Below are 10,565 nucleotides of genomic sequence, written 5' to 3' on the forward strand. Positions count from 1 at the left end.
TCAACATGCTCAAAATCTGGTTTAGGACCAAGCTTATCCGGTTTTGAGACTTGAGGGACCAAATGTATACCAAATTTTTTTGAGAGATCATGTCTATACTTTGTGGGAACTTGAGGGACCAAAAACATACTTTTCTCTTATTTTAACTTTTTTTTTGGTGGAGTGAGGATTTTTGGCTCATAGGCTCCTGCAAAAATAAAAAAAACCAACTTTTTAAGTCTGTACATTTTTGAAATCAAATGCGCATGCACATAGGGATGTATTATTCATGTCTGTTAATTTCATGATGAAATATATATTTATGTGAGCTACACAAATAATAATAATAAATGAAGTTTTATAGTGAATAGTACATGTGCTAGTGTTGCCCACATCAAAATGTATTTCATCTTGAAACAGACATGTAGTATATCCCTATGTACCTGTGTAATGTCTTTCCGATAATTTTTAAAACTTACAAAAAATATTTTTTTAAAACTAAAAAAAATATTTTTTGGAATTTTTAAAATTTGGGCTTCATGGAGTCCGAGCTCCATTAGCAATTTCCCAAGTATTTTAACCTATCTGAGGTGACCCCCAATCAATATGAACTGTTTCTCTTTGATCGCTAATTGCAGCGGAGAACAGAGTAACGGAGAGAAGCATAATTCATATAGGTACTAAAATAAATACAGGGGCAGGGGAGGTCTGACGAATATCGCGGTCGACAATAACATTTCACTCACATTTTCCAGCAGGAAATTAGCACGGCACGGGTAAACGATACGGCTCAGCTGGCTGTATAAACGTTTTCAGCTGGAAATAGCAGTTGGCAACGAAGGAACAGAACAGAAGAGCAGCAGCACCAGCTCCACACCTAGACGCAGAAAATTTGAGCCATTCAAATGCAGGTGCATCCATCCACACCTTAGAGAAACCTGTGTTGGCCACCAACCACCATGCATCCATGACGAGTCTGGCCAACAACCAATCTAATCACATGGTCTGGGGCTATATACTACCTGTTGTTGACTCGTGTTCTTCCATCGCAACAGAGAAAAAGCATCTTGCTGCTGCTTTCAGTTTACATACACGACAGTGAGTAAGCCATCCCAGAGAAACTATAGGAGCTAGCTAGCTATGGCTTCCAACGCGAGCTTGTTGGCCGTGATCATCTTGGCGTGCGCGCTCCTCTCCAGCAGCACGAGCCACGGTGCACGCAACTTGGCTGACACGACCCCTGGCCTCCCGGCAGTGCCACCGATGCCGGCCGTGACCATGCCGACCGTGTGCCGACCGTGCACGTGGTCACCATGCCCAGCGTGCCGCAGGTGACATTGCCGCCTATGGGTGCCGTTCCTTCCGTGCCCAAGGTGATGATGCCACCGATGCCCGCCATCGTCGTGCCCAACGTGACCATGGCGCCGATGCCCACAATCGCCGTACCCAAGGTGATGATGCCACCGATGCCCGCCATTGTTGTTCCCAAGGTGACGATGCCGCAGATACCTGCTATCCCGAGCATCAACGTACCTACGCCGTTCTTGGCGCCGCCCCCCTCTGCATAGGCACATCTCCACGCCTACGGTGGTGGTGCGTTGTCCGTGTCGACGGTTGGACGCTCTTCATGTTGCAGTGATGCTAGATCGCTCGGTTGCCACGGCAGAGTATTTGTTTCCGCGATGTAGTACATGCCACGTGTAAATGTCTGTTGATATTCTCTTTTACGTCGGCGCATATATTACTAGTTTGTTTTGATTGTTGAGGCTGCCCGTTAAATGTATGTGATATTCCTGCATGTTACAACTAACACATATGCCCCTGCGTTGCAACGGTAGAGATATTCTTTTGAGAAGCAACGGGAGAGATAATTGATGTGTGCACCAAAAACGGTATGCACAACAGTGAGGCGACAGAGCAAGGAGTTGTGGTCTTCATTCGGATCATGTTTGGCCTGCGAGATCTTAATAGTGATGCGGTTAGTCGACGTGGCGACGACCAACCAACTCGTGCCTTTTTTCCTTTGGGTTTGCCCTCGTGTCGGGGTTATGGCCTCATTTGGTGACCGTGTGGCGACCTTCAGGGCATGGTTGCTTCGCCACTCTCTCCTGTTACTATGTAACAGGATGGATTACTAATTACAGTGCATAAACTAAGTTTCATTAGCATAATCCACGCATAATCAGACAGTCCATTCTTTATCAGTGTTTATTCTCTTTGATTATTTTAGCGGTCACGTCCCTACAGTTCTTTTCATTAGAGCCAATTCAACATATCCTCTTTTATTGGCTTGTGCCCATATTTTTTTTTCAATTATAGCCAAAAAAACATACTCTTTTATCATCAGATAGCGCATGGGACGCCCAATAGTTCGCGTCTAGGCCAGCCCATTGGCAGGCACCAAAAGGACATGTGTTTGTAAGGCACGAGTATAAATCCAACAAAATGACACGTTGAAGGATTGAACTCACGACCTAAAAACTCGACCACTGGGCGTTGGCCACTCGAATAAACGGGTCCTACTTACCAATGACCAGCGGAACGTTTAAGAACATACTGCATCACCATATTCAAAACCTTTTCTTTTTAACTTTCCAAAGATAAATTAATATTTATGAATTGCAAAATATTTTTTAAACATGAAAAAAAAATCCCGAAAAGTTTTTTGAAAGTTTCGTTCATTTTCGAAAAAGATGAACAACATTTGAAATAGGGAGATGTTTTTAAAATTCACAAACATTTACTAAAAACATGAACCTTTGAAAAAACACTAATTTTTTTTTGAATTTGGGAACAATTTTTTAAAACAGGAACATGTATTGAACATTTATAATAATTTTTGAAATTTTTTAACCACAATCATTATTTTGAAATTGTGAACATTTCATTAAACAAGAATATTTATAGAATCTGGAACATATTTTAAAATCCAATTTTATTTTGAAAATCCCAATTTGTTTTGGAGAACACATTTTTTTAGAAAAAATGGAAAATTTTCTAAAGTGCAAATTTATTTTGAATATCTAGATTTTTATTGGTAAAAAAGAATGTTTTAGTTTTTTTGAATTGTTTTGTTAATTTTGAACAAATTTGGAATGAGAACAAAAATTTCAAGTTTCGAACTTTTTTAAAACAGGAAAAAAATTGGAATTCGGAATTGTTTTCTAAAAATTGAAAACACAAACTGAAATTTCGTATTTCTGAAAAAATATTTAAGAAAAAATAAAAAAAGTGTAAAGTTTGTAGTTAAAAAACAAAAAAGAAATAGAGAAATGAACAAAAAGTAAAATAGAAATAAAAGACAGAAAATAAAAACCGGACCGGTACAGCCTTGCGCCCTGTGCGAAGGTCAGACTATTTGTCGCCGTGTCCGGTAAATCAGGTTTTCCCTGCTGTGTGCGCAGGGAAATAAGTGGGCTGGCTTCGACGGGCCACAACGTGGACAGTCCATGTACGAAAATTGTCTATTCTTTTCTAGCAAACGGACGCACAAAAATTTAGTACCATCTCGGATAGGGAAAAAAACTTTTTGACGATGAAAGGATGAAAAAAAATCGAAGAAACACACCTTGCTTTGTTAGTAAAAAAGAATTAGGTATAGATTACGCCAATATATCTGAAATTTACAACAAGCTAGCCACGTTCTTCTTACTACTGTATGAAAGGAGATCAAGTTTGTATACGAGTCAACTCTGGGTCCCTGGTTGCCACGGAGAACAGACAGGCTGACGGTCTGACGGAGACAAATACAATGGCACCGAGCTATCATAGTGCCGTACGCCGTGGTCGACGCCGACCAAAACACGTTTTCGACGTAACACAAATTAGCAAAAGACGCGTCCAGTTTGCGGAATCGTTTTTTCACAGAAAAAAAAACGGAAGGAAAGCCAGCCCTAAAAAAAATTCCAACTGAAACCCTAACCTCTGCTCCCGCGGCGTCGGCGCCGGTGGCAATCGGATCCTCGGCAAGGTTCAAATCCCCTCTGCGGAGTCGGCGGCACTCGGATCCTCGGCAGAGTTCCTAGCCCTCTCCGCGGCGTCGGCAGCACTTGGATCCTCAGCACGGTACTTTTCTTCGTCGTCGGCAAGAAACAACGAAAGCTCACCCCTTCTTCGTCGGCAAGAAGTCGGGCGTGGACAAGGAGCCGGAGAAGAATCTCGATTCGATCAAGCAGGATGAGCAGAGCCCTATGGTAGTGGTGGCTAGCCATGCCAGTCCGACCCCCCAGGTTGATGAGCAGCTCGCGTTCCTTGAACTGGTCGATCGCATGGACAAGTTGAATTTGGCTGAGATGCACGCGGAGAAAGTCAAGGCGCTCATGGTTTACGACCCCAAGAGGAAAGACGAAGTCCCGAGCCGCTTCTGCAGCTTCCACCTTGCCAACTTCGACCTCGATGAGATGTCGAAAGTCCGCTTCTTGGGCCGCCTTATGAAGAATCTGATGCATGTAAGATGGCCGCTTCATCCATCAATGTCATCTGCGTGAGGGTTGTCAAAGCCGGTCCCGGTTTCCCGGTCGAGGTTTACGGTAAAATCATTGCGAGGGATGAGGTCGACTACAAATGCGTCTCTCTGTTCGATCGTGAAAGGGACAATGCCCAGCTGATCAACTCTGAGCAGGATGTGCTAGCTCTGACAGGTCCGTGCCGAGCATTGGTTACTATGGGCTTGTTGTTTTTTGAGTTTGATTTGAAGATCAAGGGCAAGGGTGAGCCAGATGAGGATGCACAGTTTAGCAAAGGCGTAATAGCGTACTATCATAACCCGTATAACAAGCGCATCATCGAGCAGCTACCGAGTTTCGAGAGCACGGTGAAGTTGGTATTGCAACATGTGGCGGCTCCGGTCGCAGCTAGCGTCGAAGTCAATGTTGTGAAAAAACAGCCTGGTGATGCTGTTGCCCACTTTGATGGGAAAATAACAGTTGGGACTAGCAGAAATTATAGACAGCATATGGTTGTTTATGATGGCAATCTGCCTAGCCCTGGATCGTAATCTGGTGGCTGTCCAGGGTCCTGTATATGACACCGCATTCGAGGAAGATGAACAGATGACACTATGTTTGTTTTCTTGACGCGGGTTCTGAGATTGAGGATGAGGATTATACTAGTCCTGAGGAAGAGGATTATATCAGTGCCGACGAAGAGGATGTGGATGATGATGACATTGGTGTGCTCGACGAACAAGAAGGCCAAGAAGAATGCGACGAAGTGGAAGACCGTAACAATATTGTCACTCTCAAATACCCTTTGATGAGTAAGGCTGTGTGGGAGAACCTTTCCCACAAACTGGAAGTAGAGGTCAAGTGGAGTGCCATCCCTCCTGCGCGGTTTGATGATGAATTCATAACAAGGCTGGCTATCCTTCCAAGAGGTTACAGGACGCCGAATTATCGTTGGGGTCCGTTCTTTGAGTGAAGAGTGATATTGTATCTTCTTGCTTGCTATGTCTTATTTTGCATTGGTTAATTGCTATGCTTATTCTGCTGGGCGAACTCGTTCTTGATGTAAAATATTGGTTGGACTTGGCAGCCTCTCCCTAAGTATGTCGTAGCATTAAGAATTGTGGCTCTTTTGGGTTTCTTAGCAATGGGTGTAATCTTAGTGCATAAATTTCAGACTGCATGTTATGTAATTGGAATCTTGTGCAGCCATTTACGTAAGTGAAGAGCATCTACAGCCGGAACCTATACGCCCGCGGGCCCGTCCGAACGCGTCCGCGGACATTCATCGTGCAGTCCTCAAATCCGCGCATCCACGGCCGCGTATCTCATATCGGGCACCCTATATTCATATAAAATCATGCAACATAGTACATAGATCACCAGATGGACAAAATCGACTGGAAACGGACATATAAACCGATAGTAAATGGGCATAATTCACATATATAACATCACCAAAATATCATCAAACGGGTCATAGTTCACATAGTTCAAACATCTGGCAAATTCTAACTCTATACTAGGAGCCATATTATATGAGAGGGCGGGGCTTCACCACTTCTTCGCCGGCCCTTTGCCCTCCCGGTTGCTGGCGCTGCTGTAGGATTCCGCGGGTGGAGGTGGGTCGATATTGGAGCCGTCGGAGTCGGACCCGTCATCGGAGGAGGAATCGAAGATGAAGATGAAGCCCTTCAAGCGTCGGACGATGCAATCTTGCTTGTGCTTGAGCTTGGCCACCCTCACCGCCTCCCACTCGGACTGCTCAATGTCGAGCCCAAGCGCCTTGGCGTTGATCCTCCGGAGCCGCCGGGCGTTCGTCTCCACTGTCGTAAGTGACTGGCGGTACACCCACCGGAGGAGACGCTCATCCGCGTCGGGCACCGCCTGCATCACGCGGCGGCGGCGGCAGGAGGACTGCGTAGCCGCTCCGACGCGGCCCCCATCTCCCATGCCCTCTGCCTTTCGCGCGGGTGACGCGCGCCTCCGATTCCGTAGTCTGCATCCACGCCGCCGGCGGAGCAGGCATGTAGTATCGAAAGTATGTCTAGAGGGGGGTGATTATACTACTTGACCAAATAAAAATCTAGCCTTTTCTCAATTTTAGTTTTTGGCAGATTTTAGCAACTTAGCACAAGTCAAGCGATCAACCTACACATGCAATTCTAAGAGTATAACAGCGGAATGTAAAACAATTGCATATGAAGGTAAAGGGAGGAGTTTAAGGGAGCAAACGCAATGTTGACACGGAGATTTTTTATCCGTGGTTTCGATAGGTGGTGCTATCGTACATCCACGTTGATGGAGACTTCAACCCACGAAGGGTAACGGTTGCGCGAGTCCACGGAGGGCTCCACCCACGAAGGGCCCACGAAGAAGCAACCTTGTCTATCCCACCATGGCCGTCACCCACGAAGGACTTGCCTCACTAGGGTAGATCTTCACGAAGTAGGCGATCTCCTTACCCTTACAAACTCCTTGGTTCAACTCCACAATCTTGACGGAGGCTCCCAAGTGACACCTAGCCAATCTAGGAGACACCACTCTCTAAGAAGTAACAAATGGTGTGTTGATGATGAACTCCTTGCTCTTGTGCTTCAAATGATAGTCTCCCCAACACTCAACTCTCTCTCACAGGATTTGGATTTGGTGGAAAGAAGATTTGAGTGGAAAGCAACTTGGGAAGGCTAGAGATCAAGATTTATGTGGTTGAAATAGGATATCTTGACCTCAACACAAGTGTAGGTGGTTCTCTCTCAGAAAATATGTGTTGGAAGTGTAGGCATGTTCTGATGGCTCTCTCCACGAATGAAGAATGGGTAGTGGGGTATATATAGCCTCCACACAAAATCTAACCGTTACACACAAATCACCAAACTCGATGGGACCGATTCAGAGAACTCGGTCAGACCGATTTGGTTCATAATGTGACCGTTAGGGTTTTCGGTGGGACCGACACGTCAACTCGGTGAGACCGATTTCGTTAGGGTTAGGGCATAACGTAATCTCGGTGAAACCGATTACACAAACTCGGTGAGACCGATTTTGGTAATAGACAAACAGAAGAGTTGGTCAGGCAAACTCGATGGGACCGATTCGTCCATCTCGGTTGGACCGAAACGTTATAAAAAAGAAACAGAGTGAAACTGTACAAGTGTAACAACATCCGGACCGTTGATATAAATCCAAAAGCTCACTGTTGGACAAGGGATAAACCCGCCTAGCTACTACCAAGTTGTTAGACAAGTTCCATCAACTTTAACCTATGACCATAATGCCAAATTCCTCAGCTGGAGCTGTCATGGGTCAGTCGCATCATCACCGCCACGCAATATCGTTGCAGGATCCGACGAAAAGGCGGACATACAGATATGGTGGAATGCAATTTGCTCGTAACAAGGTGCCGAGTCCTTGTCAATGGAAAGCACTTGGAATGAACGATGTATGCAACGCACGTAAGCCGATCCGATCCGATCCATCATTCATCCATACACACGCACGAAAGAAAGAAATTGCGTGTAAAAGGCGGCATTTGAACGCATCAAGAAGAACCTGATTACAGGGAGGCCACATCCCATATATGCCGCTAGCACTTTTGTGTTTACTGCTGCAGGAAAGCGAGTGGGTAACTAAAGCAGCATGAGGTAAAGCAACAGGGCGTGGCATGGACCAAATCCGTCTCCTTTACCGGCGCCCGATTCTGTTAAACAAATGTGGCTGCATGCTTGCTTGGGGTGCTTTTGTCGGCCCCTCTATTCTTATATGCCCGTCAGATCCAGCTCTGCATTACCTTAATCATTAAGCACTACCATGTAGGAGTACACGCCTAAGGCTCCATGACATTGCTGCAACCGTGGGATGGTGAAAAGAAGTGACATTCTGAGGCCTGGCATTCTCAAAACCATGTGTCAAAATTGTGTTCAGGAGGCGGCATTGCAGGTTTTCAGAGTTTGTGATGATATAATTAACATAACACTTTCAGAGTTGGTGATGATATAACTAACATAATACTATGATATGAAGATTTAGCGTTGCAACTGAAATGTGATTCAGTGGGAGTGCTCTTGACAGTTGAAGAACCATATAAAAATCCATGTAAAAAAAGGTGCACAGAATGGCTCTGAGAAAATAAAACATGAAATGCAATACTTTGCGGTTTTTAATTACTTTGCGGGAGAAAAAGTAGAAAAGGAAACGCGGGCAAATATGAATGCGACGAATAATTCGGAAAAGGTGAAAGTTTGAGAAACACAAAAAAAGATGGAGTGCCAGATCATACACACACGGATCCACACAAGCTAAAAGCAGTCAAAACAGAGAAAAGGAAAAAGAGAAGCAAGTTGGTAGCTTGGCTATGTAAGCTTTGAGCCTAGCCAGAGGCCGTTGGTAGGGAGGAGTGATATGCACTGAGCAGCAGCAGCGGCAGCGGCAGCTCGAGCAAACCTGCATTGCACTCCATCAAGAATTCAGGATGAATCACGGGCAGCAGCAGGCGTACCACCTGAGCAACACGGTGATCGGCTACCTCAACCTGCTCACGCTGCTCGCCTCCATCCCCATCATCGGCGCCGGCCTCTGGCTGGCGCACGCCGCCTCCGCTGCCCCGGGCCCCACGTGCCAGTCCGCGCTGCAGGCCCCGCTCCTCGCCGTCGGCTTCGTGGCCTTCCTAGTCTCGCTCCCGGGCTTCGTCGGCGCGCGCTACCACGTCTCCTGGGCGCTCTGGCTCTACCTGGTCGCCGTCCTCCTCCTCGTGCTCTTCCTCCTCGGCGCCACCGTGTTCGGCCTCGCCGTCACGGCGGGCGGCGGGGGGCGGACGGTCCCCGGGAGGCCGTACCGCGAGTACCGGATGCGGGACTACTCGCCGTGGCTGCGGGGCCACGTGTCCGCCGACCGCTACTGGCGCACGGCGCTGGCGTGCGTGGCCAGCTCCAGGGCGTGCCCCAAGGTGGCCGGATGGACGCCCGACGACTACATGCGCCGCGACCTCACGCCCGTCCAGTCCGGATGCTGCAAGCCGCCCACGTCCTGCGTCTACGGCGGCGACGGGCTGACGGGGCAGGGCCCGGCGGTGGTGGCGGTGCAGGACGAGGACTGCTTCCGGTGGCAGAACGACCCGGCGGTGCTCTGCTACGGCTGCGACTCGTGCAGGGCCGGCGTGATGGAGCAGCTGCGCCGCCACTGGCACAACGTCACCATCGTCAACGCCGTGCTGCTGCTGCTGCTCATCGCCGTCTGCTCCTGCGGCTGCTGCGCCTTCCGCAACGCCCGACGCGCCGAGTACGCCTACGGCGGCCGCATGTCCAAGATCCACCCGCGATGGGATTACTTCTGGTCCGTCCTACTTTCCCTCTACTTCGTTCATGTCAATTTACTCACCATTTGCATGGTATACATTCATTCATTTGCTTACTTATCCATGCGAATCTATGTATGAATCAGGTCAAGGTGGTGGCGTGGCCACAGAGAACAAATCTATTGACTCAAGCCTCCTTGGTTCACATGGTCTGGTGGTTCCCACGGAAAGGGGGGCTTAATTATTGGTTTGGAATTTGTATGAACAAATAATTTCCAAGCGTTTTTAGTCTAAACTAGAGTCATTAGACAGATAAGAGTTTGCTCCACATGTATGTACCGCGTATCAAGTAAAGTACGTGATTTTTTACATTTTCTCCCATTGTGATTATGTGTGTCGTCGTGTATTCTGTTATTATTGCTCATCTACAAAAATTCAAGCTGACAATGGAGATTACCCAGACGGGTATTGGACTCTCATCCCCATCCCCGCGACAGTCGCACCATACCCGTTACCATCCCCGCACCCCCCGCGAGGATAAAAAGTTTCACATCCTCATCCCAGTGGGGAGAACCATATACGCAATCAATAACAACCACTACTAGGGAAAACCTTATACACAAAAACTTAGCAGCAGCGTTGTTTATAAACAAATGCTACTGCTAATTATCAGTAGCGAGTTTCAGGAAACCGTGCTACTAATAGCCCAGTAGCAGTAGCGCTCTAGATGAAACGCTACTACTATAATTGCCACGATGTTGCCTCCAGGCTAGATATAGTAGTAGCGCCCTTCTTCTGGACGCGCTACTGCTAAAGTACTTAGTAGTAGCGTTTTTCTTCAAAACTCGTTG

The 10,565-nt window shown here is 47.1% G+C and overlaps 1 protein-coding gene and 1 pseudogene across 1 annotated transcript; both read left to right on the forward strand.

Annotated features, from left to right (window-relative positions):
- The first annotated feature begins 1,040 nt into the window (after positions 1 to 1,040).
- On the forward strand, positions 1,041 to 2,038 carry LOC109777195 (uncharacterized; annotated as a pseudogene).
- Positions 2,039 to 8,769: 6,731 nt separating this feature from the next.
- Positions 8,770 to 10,179, forward strand: LOC109777194 (tetraspanin-6). Its single transcript, XM_020335837.4, has 2 exons — positions 8,770 to 9,752; positions 9,861 to 10,179. The coding sequence occupies exons 1-2, from the start codon at positions 8,893 to 8,895 to the stop codon at positions 9,898 to 9,900; spliced, it is 900 nt and encodes a 299-aa protein (XP_020191426.1). The 5' UTR covers positions 8,770 to 8,892; the 3' UTR covers positions 9,901 to 10,179.
- Positions 10,180 to 10,565: the final 386 nt, after the last annotated feature.

Source organism: Aegilops tauschii, chromosome 5 (genome assembly GCF_002575655.3).
Source record: "Aegilops tauschii subsp. strangulata cultivar AL8/78 chromosome 5, Aet v6.0, whole genome shotgun sequence".
Classification (NCBI taxonomy): domain Eukaryota; kingdom Viridiplantae; phylum Streptophyta; class Magnoliopsida; order Poales; family Poaceae; genus Aegilops; species Aegilops tauschii.

Coding starts and splice junctions, on each gene's coding strand:
- LOC109777194 (XM_020335837.4), top strand. CDS start 8,893: ATGAATCACGGGCAGCAGCAGGCGTACCACCTGAGCAACACGGTGATC. Junction 9,753..9,860: donor CCGCGATGGGATTACTTCTG/GTCCGTCCTACT, acceptor TGTATGAATCAG/GTCAAGGTGGTGGCGTGGCC.